General features: G+C 32.4%; 4 protein-coding genes across 4 annotated transcripts; 3 read left to right on the top strand and 1 right to left on the bottom strand.

Moving 5' to 3' along the window:
* Positions 1-130: 130 nt before the first annotated feature.
* Positions 131-2,311, top strand: LOC149908385 (venom serine protease-like). The gene is made up of 5 exons (XM_090101870.1): positions 131-282; positions 458-632; positions 1,197-1,393; positions 1,747-1,934; positions 2,084-2,311. The coding sequence occupies exons 2-5, from the start codon at positions 535-537 to the stop codon at positions 2,261-2,263; spliced, it is 663 nt and encodes a 220-aa protein (XP_089957996.1). The 5' UTR covers positions 131-282; positions 458-534; the 3' UTR covers positions 2,264-2,311.
* A 12-nt stretch (positions 2,312-2,323) lies between these two features.
* Positions 2,324-7,452, bottom strand: LOC149908384 ((11Z)-hexadec-11-enoyl-CoA conjugase-like). Its single transcript, XM_090101862.1, has 6 exons — positions 7,144-7,452; positions 5,910-6,040; positions 5,374-5,579; positions 3,611-3,796; positions 3,021-3,216; positions 2,324-2,855 (listed from the first exon to the last, which is right to left on the bottom strand). The coding sequence occupies exons 1-6, from the start codon at positions 7,358-7,360 to the stop codon at positions 2,631-2,633; spliced, it is 1,161 nt and encodes a 386-aa protein (XP_089957988.1). The 5' UTR covers positions 7,361-7,452; the 3' UTR covers positions 2,324-2,630.
* A 900-nt stretch (positions 7,453-8,352) lies between these two features.
* Positions 8,353-10,093, top strand: LOC149908383 (trypsin beta-like). Its single transcript, XM_090102201.1, has 7 exons — positions 8,353-8,365; positions 8,579-8,744; positions 9,041-9,246; positions 9,363-9,565; positions 9,747-9,813; positions 9,897-9,941; positions 10,020-10,093. Exons 1-7 carry the CDS (start codon positions 8,353-8,355, stop codon positions 10,091-10,093), a joined length of 774 nt encoding a protein of 257 aa, XP_089958327.1.
* A 950-nt stretch (positions 10,094-11,043) lies between these two features.
* Positions 11,044-14,024, top strand: LOC149908382 (serine protease 44-like). Its single transcript, XM_090102265.1, has 7 exons — positions 11,044-11,059; positions 11,552-11,723; positions 12,489-12,697; positions 13,136-13,329; positions 13,632-13,689; positions 13,793-13,837; positions 13,942-14,024. The coding sequence occupies exons 2-7, from the start codon at positions 11,584-11,586 to the stop codon at positions 14,016-14,018; spliced, it is 723 nt and encodes a 240-aa protein (XP_089958391.1). The 5' UTR covers positions 11,044-11,059; positions 11,552-11,583; the 3' UTR covers positions 14,019-14,024.
* Positions 14,025-15,833: the final 1,809 nt, after the last annotated feature.

Genomic DNA, 15,833 nt, shown 5'->3' with positions numbered 1-15,833 from the left:
ATATTATTTAAAATTGGCTTTTTTGTTTAAATACCTTGGCTATATTTTAAGAATAGTTAATATAGTCCAACAGATATTCGAGGAAACGTCTAAACATGCATATTTTATCTTTATTTTGTTTGTGCTATTTTATACAGTTCTCGGTAAGATTTTTCTTCTTTTTAATTCAAGACTACAATTCCATTGTTTACAAGTAATTACGAAATGTATTTTCTTTTCAGAACTGTTTTCTTTTTAGTAATATTCTCAACTATTTAGGATTTCGACCGCCTTGCTATTGTCGTAAGTATATCTTTATTTGTTTTTATTGATATTTTTATTGCGAATTAATTCGTGGGTACCTAGTTTCATGAATTTATTACGATGAATTCATTGACGATTCGAAATATACTTTTTGTGTTTGTGTAAAAAATAAATTTTTATTAGATTTTAAATGTAATTATGAATTTTATTTAAGGATGTGGAATTGTAAACAGTGGTCATTATAGCCTGCTGGATAAAATCAGAGGCGTAGACCCCATTCCGCCCTACACGATGCCGTGGCTGGTGTTTATTCATGCCAATGATTCTGTTATACCAGGAACTTTAATTTCTAATAGACACGTGATAACAGCTGCATCTAGGGTTTATGAGTAAGTTTTTTCAGATTTTTATATTTTTAGTGACCTTTAAAAATTGACATTTTTTAAAATTATGACTCTTCCATTTCGGGTTCAAGCAAAAGTCTTAAATTATTAGAAAAATGTGTTCCATTCTTAAAAAATAAAGAATTTACTAACGTCTTAATGCTTAAATAATTTTCTCTAGAATTTTCATGGAATTGTAACCATGAATAATCAAGTACAGTGAGTTGGTATGTAACTGTTTTATGTCGTTTGGGTACCTATTGTAATATTAAATTGATTTACGGCTTTAACATTTATGTACTTACTAATGATAATATTATGATCTCCTTGGAACATAGAGTTATTTCTGAGCGTAACCGAGATCTTCTGGGTTCAATTCCTACTGCAACTAAAACAAATAGATTCGGGTGACAGACAGTAGGCTGTATCTACCCCATAATATGCCAAGGGACATTTGAATTGACATTATTATAATTAATTATTGTATCGGATCAAATACGTAATGGCAACATCAACATTACGTATTTCTATTACGTAGATCTTTTTTAATATATACTTATTATTTTTCAGTTTATCACCTTCAACCGTTTTCGTACAGATTGGAACCAACAACTTCTGCAATAATAATGAATTAAATTTTACCGTTGAAGCTATAAGGATTCCAGGTGGATATACTCCTGGTGGAGATAACGACTTGGCTTTGTTGAGACTAGCCAATGAAGTTTCATTTAATCAATATGTGTCCCCGATTTGTTTGCCATTCAGCTGTATGTATTTTTGTTTGTTTTTTAACTTGTAGAGCTATTTTAAACATATCACGCATCATCCAAACTTGATGGTTGTTTGGACCGAGATCTGCCATTTGTCACCTCTGATTTAGATAATAATTATATATGCTTTTGCGTTTCATCCATTTTTACTTAAAAGGTATATTGGTGTTTAAGTCGATGATTGTCATTGATGTTTTAGAAGTTACAGGCAATTAAATTTCAAAATTCAGATATAATGAATGTTGTTTACTGTGTATTTGATTACCTATAGATAATTAATATTGTGATGTACGATCTGGTTTAGAATGGTATATTTTAAAAGTTGTGCTCTTTGCTTTATTTGTTTCCAGGGAGAGACTACACTAGAAGAACAGCAACAGTAACAACATTACCTATTTACGGTTCAGGATCCCGATGTATCGCCCGCCCAACCATATTTTCGTTACTAGAAGGATCGATTTGTTCATACCAAGCTAACTTTACTTTGGATAAAGGCTGCTTAGAACCAACTGGACCTTTATATACCACGTTATCTGATGTAAGTAAGGAGAAAATAAGAAAAAAAATAAGAAAAAATAAGAAAATAAAAAATAAATGCTAATGATCTGGATGGATCAGAAGATATATTTACTTTTATTAACAATTTTATTATCTAAACTATTCTTCTTAGACCACTTTTGCTTTTAGGAAGATGTGGGTTCCCCAGTGATGACGCGCCGACCTGGTCTTCCACACTTAAGGCCGTTCCGACTGATTGGCGTGCTGTCTTCAGCGTCTAATAGCTCAGAGCCATCAATTTATACAAAAATTAACGATCACAGATCGTTTATATATCAAAATACACAAGGAGATTGTATGTGTGTTTAAATTGAAGAAGAAGGTTAATTATTTAAAATAAAACGGGTATTATATTGATTTAATGTTTTATTTAACTCCTTGACATATTGTTCTAGTTATAATGGATATAATTGATCAAAGAAATGGAAATATAGAGTACATTAGCACGATACATATTTACAAAAACTGTAGTAAAATGAATATTTGCGTTAGTGAAGTTTTATTCTACAAAAACATATTACAAGCTATAATATCACAGATACTTATGCCTATTTCAATTATTACATACATTTTTAATATACTATAGATTCATTATCTAATTGTCGGATAGAATCATACACAATAATACAAGCATTGTTCAATTAAAACCGTAGTAACGTAAAAACAGCTGTTCAGTTTAGGCCTTAGCGGATCTTTTCTTGAACGATGTTCGTTCTAGAACTTCCGACTCACAAAGAGGTAGTCCTTCGTCATCAAGTTCAGTGTTAGGAGGAGGATATGTAACGTTATATGTAATGTTCAGAGGGTGGACTATACCGGTGGCTGTCACTGCGGACTTGGCTTCATCGTTGCCGAGGTCGAAGTGGGTACCATCGCCTGTGCCCTTGATACGGTTCACGACCTGTATCATAATTAAGAAATTATAGACATTGTGTTTTTCATAAATACGTGTTAAGACAGATAACATTTGATTAATAAAAAATATGTAAAAGTAAAGAAACAAAGCATCTTTTTAGAATGCACGACATTTAAAAGAATTGTTTTTTTGTGCCTTAATCTTACTTACCATTTCTTCTGACGCTGTCTTCAGATCGTAAGCTAAGCCCAGTTTAGCAAAGAAATCTATGAACGCAGTAGATGGGTTTATAAAGTAAGGTAGTTCAGCCGCTTTATAATCCCAAGGGAAGGCGTGGTGGTAGTTATGCCATCCTTCACCGTACGAGAATAGAGACACGAACCATGACTCAACTGGTTGAAGTTTTCTGCAAATAGAGAAGTAGTTTAAATAAAAAAATACATTGCTGTTATCAGTACGTACTGATTGGACTTAAAAACGTATTATTGTTATAATATTGCGGCAAGTTAAAATAAATAAGGACGGTGGAGGACACAAAAACATTGATAAATAGTGATGCTGTATGATTGAAAAATGACACGTTTTTGGGAACCTGAACTAAACTTATTACGTAATCTCTTTTAACATCTTCTTAAATAAAAAAGAACAAAATTTAATACCGTATTTAAAACGCATCCTTGACGTCATCACTTTGCAATACTTACGACATTCTTTAGATAATCGAGTCGCGCTCTCTACATTGTTAGCCAAACATTGTGAACACAAAGACAGGTTAATTAAGCGTAAAATATTTTACATACTTGTCATACGGCCTCGTGCCATATAGATGAGCAGCACTGTTGACAAGCCAAGTGCCATTTAGTTGAACCACATAACGCGCGAAAAAGCATACAAGCAGCGAAGTTAGGAAAGGTTCCCCGAAGAAATAGTATGGTACTCCTACTGGTATTAGCACGGAGCTGACGGCGAATATGTAGAAATAATACCTGTAATAAATAAAAACATTAAAAGAAATCAAATGTAAAAACAAAAGATTATATGAAATCAATGATTGAGTTATTCATTTAGATTGGTCAATAAACATAACAATTAGTAGGTATAGGTATATATAAAACATTACGACACTATGATGGGACAACAAAGTTTAAAAGAAAGGTTTATGTTCAAATTGTTGACTTCGATTTTTCTCTTTGCTTTTCTTCAAACTATTTGCGTTTTCTGCTAAAGTCGGGATACAAAGTATTTCTTACCATACTTTTTATTGCTTTAAATTATGCTCTACACTTTGGGCAATGTTTATTTCGTTATCATTATTGAGATATCGAATCAAAGATTCAAAATTTTAACATTGGTTTAGATTTAGTTGCTCCGTTTTTGACTTGAGCGGTCAATAACGTTGCCACATGCATTAAGGTGGGCTTATTATCATAACCATTAAATGCTATTGTGTTGTTTTTTTACCATGTTAACTGACCTAATAAACTTTGTAATCAATATGGAAATAACTTTTATTTATTACTTTCTAATCCGGTAAAAACATTACTATATTCGGAAATGCTAATCAGAAATGTTTTTGAACCGAGCAATTTTAAGTAATAATAATTGAAAATGAGAAATTTCTTTATTAGTTTCAAAAAATGTAAATTAGGAATATAAAGCCTAATTTGGTGGCTAAATGCAATTTGGTGGGTTTCCTAAAAAGGTTTACATTGTTCTTGTCTACTGAGAGACAAATTGCATAGATATCATCTACAATATAACATTCCTTTAACTATACTATAAATCATTTTAAATTAATCAGTAACTTTGCAATTTGCATTGATTATTTTTCCGACCCAAATATCGACCAATAGAATTGCACCATTCGACGTCACGTGGTACAACCTACATGGTATTATACTGATAATTTTTTGAAAATTTTCTCTGGTCGTTGACGTCAAACTGACAGGTTCAATTCAATTGTGAAATTATTGGCCGACATTTGGGACGGAAAAATAATCTCCCGAATACCACACGAGCTTCAAAATTATCTGGCATTTCCCTCAAGGTTCCCTGCAAACAAATAAAGTCGTCAAGTTTTTCAGGAAAAATCATTTTATCCTTGACTAAAAACTTGACTCCTTCATTTGTTTGCAACGAACCTATCGGAAAATACCCGATAATTTTGAAGCTCTTGTGGTATTATAATAAATATAAGTGATAATTCGTTTTTTTTATTTATTCTAATTAGGTTCAGTGATATTGATACATATTATAATTTACAATAGGTACTACTGATGATATAATAACATTAATTAATCATCATAAACTAATATGACAATAAAGACGAAAAATATATTTTTATATATAAGTAACGCTTTTCCTTACGATCTTTAATCCTCTTCTTCACTTTGGTACACGGGTTTCAATCAATCCATGTTTAAAATTTGCTCTGCTCTGATTTTTCGTGAAAGAGTAAACTAAATATCTACGTTACGTACGTTAAACTAAATATCTTTTCTAAATTTCATGCTTATTACGATACGTCATGGATTTTTTAAAATAAATTATTTCTACTACTTACTTTCTTTGAAACGTAATGAGTTTATCAGCTTCTATGTCACTCATATCGATCCTTTTGCCCAGTTCTTTTATGTACGGATGTTTCTTGGTCAATAACCAACCAATATGAGAGAAGAAAAAGCCTCTTTTAGAATTGTGTGGGTCACCATCCGTGTCTGAGTACCGGTGGTGGAGACGATGATCACGGATCCAGGTGTAGAGGGTATTCTAGAAGAAATAGTTTACTTTACAAGGGCAGAGCAATTAAGACACGAAGTATTAATAATAGTGCAAATAAACAAGTATTTTATGAATGGATAGATTGACAGTGAGAGTTCGAAACTATTATAGTAAAGCCTAAACAATTTCAAAATAAAAAAATTTGGACAGCATTATTCATAATATTAATAACAATAATTGCTATGAACTGAAAACATTTTTGGATGTGGTAAGATCAGATCAGCATCAAGATTTCAGGATTACTGTTATAAGACTGTCGATGTCATGTGCTCTGCTTCACATAAATATGAAAGTTATACGTAAAATAAATAAACTTACTTGTCCTGATGCGGTCTGCAATACTATGAGTAATGCTTTTAGAGGTGTCTTCGCTTTGTAACATTTGTGAGTGAATAGTCTATGAGCTCCCGCTGTTATGCCGAAGCCAAGCAATGTCATAACGGTACCGACTGAAAAGAGCAAGTTCAAGTATATAACGAAATTATTTACATAATATATTTTTAAGAACAGTTTGTAGTTTAGTACATAATGTACTTCTAAATAGGCTCATAATAATCCATACAATAAAAGATGGGTTCATAATAAAGACCGGGAGATACTGACACAAAATTTCGAGTCATTTGTAACAGGATGGCGGTTCTACAGGGGTCTTAGTACGCAATGACAAAAAGAAAAATGATGGTGTGAACGCTGGTACCGGTGGGTTAGTCGCGTGGGCGTTAGTCGAACTCGTCGGAAAAATAGCGAAAGTTAAACGATTTGTAACACAAAAATTTTAGAATTTACCGATAGCCCATAAAAAAGAAGTAGGCGGTAGTGTCATGCCATACTTTTCCGGTATGACTTACAGCCCGCCATACCGACGCGAATGTGTTGATTTAAAAAAAACAATTATTCAACCATTTGTACCAAGCTAACTTTTGCACAGGTAACCATCGTCGTGCAGCCATTTACGAAAATCGCCATGCCATACTTTTCGGACGATTCCAAATGGTCGCCATACCGCCGAAAATCTGCAAAATTTTTTTATTTCGCCTATCTTTTTGTACCAGTATTGCATTTGGCTTTTTGGAGAGTATTTGATAAAATGTGACCATTATTATATTTGCCATACTTCTAGTAGGGGGAAAAAGTGCTGTCATACTTGAAAAATAAATTTATTATTAATTTATATAAGTGAAGATTTTCAACACCTAGATCTTTGAAATTTTGTATTTATATTCGTTGATCCTCAAACTTACAGGAAAAATAAGTGCCATACTGTTACAAATCGTTTGACTTTCGCTATTTTCCGATGAGTTCGACTAACGCCCACGCGACTAAGCCACCGGTACCAGCGTTCACACCATCATTTTTCTTTTTGTCATTGCGTACTAAGAACCCTGTAGAACCGCCATCCTGTTACAAATGACTCGAAATTTTGTGTCAGTATCTCCCGGTCTACAACAACTTTATTTGAAACTCATTAAACGAGAATACGTTTTTTATAACACCGTAAAACATTTAAAAATGGTGACCATTAATTATGAACATTAATAAATATAGTACTTACACCATATGTATGTTTTTAGGGAAATTCCTCCAGTGAAAAATATGTAAACTCCCCAAAAGCCCAATAGATGTAACAATGAGAAAAATACAATATTTTGCCACACGATTTCATGTTTGTAATTATAGTCTGTTCCTATGTCTTTACTTGTTAAATGTTTGTTTTTAAGATTACTATTAATTTTTTCATAATCACATTTGTTTTCACTTAAGCCCGCCATTTCAGTAACACTTAATTGATTCCTAATCACACACTGGTATACAATACTTTAAGGCGATTCTCTAATAAATAATATTTTCAAGGGTTGTTACAGTGAATTAAAGGATTCTGAGAAATTACAAAACGTCCAATTCCCTACGTTACTGTGGTCTACAGACTGACTACCTACTACTAGAGGTAGAGTCGAATCATTTTGGCCAACAAAGATTAACTGTAAGGTTCGGTGACAATTTTTTAATGGGATGAATTCATAATTCGAAACAATTTAGGTTGGTTGTACCTACTGCATAGGAGACAATGCAATAAAAAATATCCGTCCATTCTTCAAGCACTCCCTAAGGCAATTTAAAATGTAAAAAAGAGGTTGTCGAAAGTAGATCACACCTAAAGTTAAAATTCACAGAATAAAGATATGTGTGACATGTTTATGAATTTTAATTTTCATTATATCTTTAATAAATATTTTCTTTACAATTGACTACAACACACGAATTAGTATTGTGAAAATTGAACTTAAAATAAAATTACGTTGATCCCCTTTGTATGTTAATTGTGCTATTGTAATCTAAGCGATACTAGATGATGTTTTGGACCAATGAATAATTGAAACAAATAGATTCAAGGTTTCTTTATTTTAGGATTATTTTTAGATACAAGCTCTTTTTAACATAAACATCCTCTTTTTTAAATCTTCATACTAGTTGTGTAAATGACGCACGAGTGATTTTTAATAACTATTTTAATTAAGTTTTCTTACTAGCCATTTTATTGTGCAAACTTTCAGTTGATGGTAATAGATATGACGTGGTTTCTTTCTATTCACAAGGAAAATTTATGTACATGTATAAAATGAAGTATTTATTAATTTTTATTTACCTTACAGTAGGAAATGTAAGTCAATTTATTCTGGTCATTTGATTTATACTTTTTACTAATAATTTGATTATAGACTTTAATTACTTAAAAATAATATTTTCGGTTTTTTTTTCAGATATGCGCTTCCAAAGTAAACCGTTCGTGTGGTAAGATTTAATATTCGAGTCTTTAAGTTATTTGAAACGTAGGAGAACTCTGAAATACGTTATTGGCCATGTCTTGGCCATGTCTTATAATACTGACAAAAGTCTTGTTCTACTAAGGCCAAGGAGTTCTATATAGAAAATTAATTAAAGCTTATAGATACAACAATACAAATAGTTCTAATTTATTGCCATTGTAGAATGTGGAATAGCAGGAAAAAACCGCCGGATCGTTGGTGGCTCCACTGTACAACCCCATCAATATCCTTGGCTGGTATCTCTCATGTTAGGGCCAAAACTGCATTGTGGAGGAGCTATTATCACTGATCAACATATCTTGACTGCTGGACATTGTATTACATTTGGGTAAGGACACAAGGAAAGTAATCATCGTAAAGGCTGCAAACAACTGTAGACATGATGGAAAACGACAAGCGTGGTCTAGGATAGAGCATGCTGATTGCTGACCTAATAAATGTGTATTCACTTAAATATGCAGGAACAATACACTTCGATAGAAATAATGAAAGATAGAATTTATATGCATATAGAGTTATTTTTCAGTAGATAGAATAATTATCGTGGATTTAAATCTGGAAAAATTACTATGTATCATCAAGAATACCTACGTTTGTTTATCTGGTTATTAATTTTATTTTCAGTGTCAGCTTCCATGATTTAACAGTGAACATCGGCATGCATGATCGCCTAGGATCCTCTTTTAGTACGCTTAGGCTAAAGAATGGAGTTAAACACCCCGTCTTCACTTCTAATGCTGTTCGGGACATAAATGATATAGCTGTCCTTACACTGGAGAAAAAGTTGAAGTTTTCAGAAAAAGTCCGACCGATTTGTTTGCCTTCTGAAGGTACCTTAACATGTTATAGATTTAAAATAGCTTCCTAATTGTAGATATTAAAAGCACCTTGTATTATATGCTTATATGTATAATCAAAGTATACCAACAAGGCCTTGTATTTTTAGATCTAGACTTCAAAAATATGCCCCTTACTGTAGCGGGTTGGGGGAAAACCAGACAAGGAGCACTGACGTCATCACGATATTTGTTAGAAACCAAAGTCAAATTGGTTGATGGTGAAAAGTGCAGCAAATCCGCTATATATAAGGATAATCTTGTAAAGGATACTATGATGTGTGCTTATAGTTTAGGAAAGGATGCATGTCAAGTAAGCTGGATTTACATTCGCTATGTAGCCTTTCATCTTTTTATTCATCGATTATTATATTGATATATGATACCTATAATAAGGATATACCTATATTCTTCATTCTCTTAATATCATATTTTTTTCTATAACTGCTACTAGCTTCTATTGAATGTAATCGTTTTTATTTCATGTGTTTCAGGGTGATAGTGGTGGTCCGCTTTTTTCAACGCATAGTAAAACCCATAACAAAAAATGGTACCACGTTGGTAAGAAAACACATTCTTATAGTATTTAAAGGCATAATGCGATTTCAAAGTTAAAAACAATTAATCATGATTAATATTTAAAGGTATCGTGTCTTGGGGAATAGATTGTGCGAAACCAGATTATCCAGGTATTACTAAGAAATTTTACAAATTTTATACTTTGTACCTATATATTTTATTAAGTAATACTACTACTTATTTTTCAGGAGTATATACCATCGTCTCAAAATATGTTTCATGGATTAAACAAGAGACTAAGGACGGAATGTATTGTATATAATAAAACGAAATCCTAATACCTATATTATAATAAAAATAAATTGATCAACAGATACCTAACTATCTATGGACACGTTTCATATTATGTCCTGTTTTTGTATTAAATGGTGGGTCGTAAATTGAATCAAATTTACACGTGTAAAATTTAGCCTTTGTTCATAAATTAATCTAGTAATTACCTACTTATCTGGTAACGCTTGTTACATTACTAATACCCTAATACATACGTAGGTTTTAATACGTATGAAAATTAATGTCGTTGTCTTGATTTATGATCCCCATTTCCCGCTATTTTTTTCTGATTAAGGCTTTTCATAAATGAAGCACATTTATTTTTTAGGAGGTTTCCTTCAATTAAATTTTAATGTTAATATCATTTGTCATTTTAAGCTTAATTTAGTTTTGATAGAAAATGCATATTTGTATGCTAGTAATTATGTGTAAGAATAAATCTCTGTTATGCTTGCTCACAGCGTGAAATGAGATGATAAGAAAATTCCTACAGATGTTGTATTTGTAAAATACATAATCGATTTTCACATTTTATTTATGTAACTATAATAAATGATAAAATGATTTTGCTGTTTTATTTTGATCATTTCAGACATGTGTTGTTAATTATAGAGGTAGGTGTGCTTATGATTACAAAGATGCGATAGGCTGTAATAAATTTTACAGCGTCCAGCGTATTAAATTTACAAGGACATTATCGCGTGAATAATTTCTTTGGTTGAAGCGTTTGGAGCACAAATAAGCAAGTGTCAGTGCTAGAAAACAGTCCTGTGTCAGAAACTAGAAAAAAGTCGTACCTAGTCGTGTTGTAAACGGGACAATGCTGTGTTTTATGTTATTCTTTGTCGTGATCAAGGTATGTTAAGTAGCGCCTAGGTTAAAATTTAAATGTTTAAAGTCTCTAAGTACAACGGTTTTTATGTTTAGGTGGCGCATATATCTGGACTCGATTGTCGTAAGTGACTATTGGATAGTTTTAATTAGTCATTAATTTTAACAATGTCTACGACAAAATGTTTTTTAAATAAAAGTTCCGAATCAATTTTTGAACAGACAGAATTGTTTTTCTTCGATGATCCACTTACTTAGCTATATGAAACATTGTTTTTGGACATGAACTGTGAACTGTTCTATTCATTGAAACTTTACAGTATTTCAATTACAAAAGGCTTTTGTTCTGCTTTTCATTTACGTATCTATGCAATATGTATAGTAGCGAGTATAAAGCGATGAATAAATTGGTCCCCGTCCATAGAAAAGACTATCATGTCCGAAAATTTTCTATTGTTCCTTTGGTTCAAATAAGGGGCATAAAGAGATTTTGAGTTTCACTAATCGATTTTACTATCAATAAATCTAGGAAACCTATATGCAAGGAAAATTTTGCGTCTTTTCTCACATAGATTAAGATACAAATGCGTATGAATGTTTATGAATAGTTTATTAGATTGTGGTAGGCCAGCTGACACCATAGTGTCGATGAGGATAGTCGGCGGGAGAAGGGCGGAACCTCACTCTTATCCATGGACTGTGGCCATTTTGAAGAACAACCGCATGCACTGTGGAGGGGCCATGATCACAGACAAACATGTGCTTAGTGCAGGACACTGTTTCAAGTGGTGAGAAACCATAAGCAACTTAATTTTTACAAAGAGAATAAAATATGTTTTTAATTTTGTGCCAGGTCGTAGTCTGTAGGTAGAGCATCAATCAGTTCAACAATTTAAAATTACTTAAATAATTATTGATTACTAATAATACATAGCAATATTAAATACGTTGTACGCTTACCTAATAAAAATAAATTGTAACAATGTCGACAATGTTCTAAAAATTTCCACGATAAGACGTTTTGTTAACACACCTACGTATTTTATGGGTCGGTATATTAAGCAATTTACCTTTGGTATATGTGTAGGTACAATTTACATACGTAATTAGGAAAAAATCCACAAGTATAACTTAATAGGTACCTAGTTAAAAAGTTACATTTTGGAACTTATGCCTATTATTAGAAATAATTATCAAGAAATTGGTGGGCCTAGATTTAAGGACCTACAAAAACAGTTACAGAACACGAAATGCTTTTTCAATCCTGGTCCTTAAATATACATATATAATTATCTAAATGGTGTCATGAAGTCACAAAAAATCTAAACTATTTAAATCTCTCTATAGGTACATTAGTATGGGTATGCGTCCATGTGTAGGTACCTATAGCGTCCATCGAATACCTATGGATACCATAATTTTTGTTTAGTTTATCTTATTGATGTTCTAGTTACTCATTATGCACATATTCATCAACAGAAGAAAAAAGGTTTAAATGGTCTGATATTCTACATACTTATATAGTGTCCAATCTTAACTACCTAATATTTCAGGGACAATATTAGCGAAATGTTGGTTTTAATTGGCCTGGATAACTTAGATGACATGAAGAATGTGGAAAAAAGGAATATATCCGCTGTTAAAATACACGAACGGTTCACATCAACTGCTGTACGAGATGAAAATGATATAGCGGTAGCTACACTCAACGCACCTGTTCAATTTAGTGATACAATAGTGCCAATTTGTCTGCCAAAGCCAGGTATATTAATTAGTCAGTGACTAATGTAAACGCCAAACTTTCTCATGATAAAAAATTGCTGAAGTTGTAGCAAAAAAAAATATTTTTTGGTGCTAGAGCTGTGTAGTAAAGTAGCTTGTTTCAATTTAAAATAGCTTCTCTAAAACATACATTGTCCATCCTGACTTGAGTCTCGTAGTGTAGAGGGGAAAGATAAGAAAGTAAAACTGAATTAATTTTTTGTGCCTATTGACAATACAGGGTGTAATCGTGTGTGCACAGCCGATTATTCCGTAGATAACTATTGCAGATATAAAAAAAAAACTTTAAACTGATATCGAAAGCCCTGTAACTAATGCGTATAATGACAATAATAACTAAGTTGTAAGTGGGCACTTAACGATTACATCCTGTATATTTGAATATTGGAATAAATATTAAACACTCAGAATATTTCAGGACAAGACTTCTCAAATAGAGTGGGAACCATAGTTGGTTGGGGACGGGTTGGAGTCGAGAAAACTTCATCAAAAGTGCTACTAAAAGCGAGTCTGAGAATATTAACCGATGAAGAATGTATGAAGTCGAAGTTGTCACAGCACCTCAAGCCTACTATGATGTGCGCTTTCTCTAAGGGAAAGGATGGATGCCAGGTACCTACGTGGACTATTAATGAACTATTACCTATTATGGTGATAAATTATCAATTTAACTGGAATTAATGAGATCAAACCAATCATTTTTATTTATAGTTTAACTAACCCTTTAAAAATATGTGGAAAATATAATTAAATAAAAAAATATAAAAAACCATACATTAAAGGTACCTAAATTGTAATGTCTTCCCTTTAAAATTAATATAAAAGCTTATTAGGTTAGGTTAGGTCAGGAATTGATAATAATTAGCTAACAATTTGAAATATTCGGATTTTTTTTTAATTTTAATGTATTGCAGGGTGACAGCGGTGGTCCGTTACTAGTTTTTGAACCGGACGGACATTATGTACAAGCTGGTATGTATCATAACATAAATTACGATGACAAGGATATTCTATAGAATAAAATAAAAACAAAGGGGTTCATAAATAATATTTTATAACTTCAATTTGATTACAGGAGTCGTGTCTTGGGGAATAGGTTGTGCGGATTCACGGTATCCCGGTTGGTAACTTTATACGATAGAAAATATTAAGTACACCATAGAAATAATATTATATGTAATATTATGTATAACGACTTACCATAAAATAAAACTATTATTTCAGGAGTGTACACAAAAATCAGCAATTATATTGATTGGATTCGTCGACATTCTTCAGATGGCAAAACGTGTAAAAATTAGAAAATAAAATATTTATTTTAATTGCAAATGTATTTTATTATAAAATCCTCTATCGTGGTTGAAGCATCAAATACAGAGGTGGGGTCAGACGTGTACGCTGTGGCTCACGGTGCTAAGTGCCTCGTACCCTATATATTATTATACTCTTTGGTGCCTCGCCACTTACAACCGAAAATAAATTTGAAAAAAGAACAATAAATGCCATACTTATGGCCTTAGCTTATGGCCTATTCTTTAGAATTAATTCCATATTCTTTATGTAATTTTTAAACGTATTACTGTAACGAATATCTTTTTTCATATCACTTGATAATTTACCTATATGTATAACTCCGATACACCATAAGAAGTTGACCTGAACCATTGTTACTCTGTACATGCTCTGTACATAGCAAACTCACAAGATGTGATAGAGGCAAATTTACGTGTAGGACCTTTACCAGAGCACTACAGGTAAATTAGCTTGGAGAAATTTTTGCATATGTAGTGGTGTGTATATTACTCAGATCTTAGAGCGCGTTTCCACTATATCGTTCTGACTTCTGGCCTATACAAAAATGTTTCGATATCCTAACATTACTATTTAATTTTATACTTATTCCTAGCAACACTTTTGTTTTCAATAAAAACAAGTTTTTATTTGAAAGAAAATGGTTTTGACTTTATAAAAAAAAATATATCATTCAATTTCACGTCCTTGAGCAAACGACAAGGCGACTACCGTGAAACAATAAAATATCGTGTCCATAATAATTTGTTTCATAATTAATATTTGACCATAATAATTACGAAACAAAACAAATAAATAAATCGTCACTTGATAGTGGAAAGTGGAAACACGCACAAAACCAGAATAAACCAGTTTACGCTGTCCGCAGGTGCCACGTGCAGTCGTTTGGTACCGTGAACATAAAGCACACATTTCATTCAAAAATTATAATTATTACGTATAGACCGGGAGATATTGACACAAAATTTCGAGTCATTTGTAACAGGATGGCGGTTCTACAGGGGTCTTAGTACGCAATGACAAAAAGAAATAGTTTGGAAAATCCAAAAGTGCACGCCTCATAATTTTTTTTTAATAATTATTTATTAATTATTATTTTTGTTTATTTAATAACAATTAAACCACATCGAATCAGACCCTGAAAAATAAAAGGGTTCTATTCCTGAGCATACTCAAGCGTAAGAGAAAAAAAAAGACTCGATTAGTAAAGTATTTCGGTCGCTATCGTGTTAACAAGAAAATCCTCCGCACATACAGACACACGGACGTCCAAGACAGAACTTTTTTAAACTGTTTTTTAACTAGTTTAAATAACAAAAATGACATCAAAAATATCATGAATGTTAAAAATAGTGTTTTTTCTTAATATGTGTGTGTATGTATTATCTTACAAGTGCAATGTATGATACATAAAGACATTTTAAGTTTGAAAAATCAGATGTTTTGCGCGAAGTGACAGTAGTACCCACCTCAACGCTTCGCTTATGAGGCGTGCAAAACGATGGTGTGAACACTGGTACCGGCGGCTTAGTCGCGTAGGCGTTAGTCGAACTCGTCGGAAAAATAGCGAAAGTCAAACGATTTGTAACACAAAAATTTTAGAATTTACCGATAGCCCATAAAAAAGAAGTAGGCGGTAGTGTCATGCCATACTTTTCCGGTGTGACTTACAGCTCGCCATACCGACGCGAATGTGTTGATTAAAAAAAAACAATTCAACCATTTGTACCAGGCTAACTTTTGCACAGGTAACCATCGTCGTGCAGCTATTTACGAAAATCGCCATGCCATACTTTTCGGACGAT

Source organism: Colias eurytheme, chromosome 5, assembly GCF_061535395.1.
Source record: "Colias eurytheme isolate Ceu_HAF_F1 chromosome 5, ilColEury1 Martin Lab GWU primary, whole genome shotgun sequence".
Taxonomy (NCBI): Eukaryota; Metazoa; Arthropoda; class Insecta; order Lepidoptera; family Pieridae; genus Colias; species Colias eurytheme.
The sequence above is the reverse complement of the archived record's forward strand: the minus strand, read 5'-3'. Positions and strand labels throughout refer to the sequence as shown.

Coding starts and splice junctions, on each gene's coding strand:
- LOC149908382 (XM_090102265.1), top strand. CDS start 11,584: ATGAGGATAGTCGGCGGGAGAAGGGCGGAACCTCACTCTTATCCATGG. Junction 12,698..13,135: donor AATTTGTCTGCCAAAGCCAG/GTATATTAATTA, acceptor AGAATATTTCAG/GACAAGACTTCTCAAATAGA. Junction 13,838..13,941: donor TGCGGATTCACGGTATCCCG/GTTGGTAACTTT, acceptor CTATTATTTCAG/GAGTGTACACAAAAATCAGC.
- LOC149908385 (XM_090101870.1), top strand. CDS start 535: ATGCCGTGGCTGGTGTTTATTCATGCCAATGATTCTGTTATACCAGGA. Junction 633..1,196: donor GCTGCATCTAGGGTTTATGA/GTAAGTTTTTTC, acceptor ATTATTTTTCAG/TTTATCACCTTCAACCGTTT. Junction 1,935..2,083: donor TATATACCACGTTATCTGAT/GTAAGTAAGGAG, acceptor TTTTGCTTTTAG/GAAGATGTGGGTTCCCCAGT.
- LOC149908383 (XM_090102201.1), top strand. Junction 8,745..9,040: donor GGACATTGTATTACATTTGG/GTAAGGACACAA, acceptor TTTTATTTTCAG/TGTCAGCTTCCATGATTTAA. Junction 9,566..9,746: donor TAGGAAAGGATGCATGTCAA/GTAAGCTGGATT, acceptor CATGTGTTTCAG/GGTGATAGTGGTGGTCCGCT.
- LOC149908384 (XM_090101862.1), bottom strand. CDS start 7,360: ATGGCGGGCTTAAGTGAAAACAAATGTGATTATGAAAAAATTAATAGT. Junction 6,041..7,143: donor CCTAAAAACATACATATGGT/GTAAGTACTATA, acceptor TGCTCTTTTCAG/TCGGTACCGTTATGACATTG. Junction 3,217..3,610: donor GGCACGAGGCCGTATGACAA/GTATGTAAAATA, acceptor CTCTATTTGCAG/AAAACTTCAACCAGTTGAGT.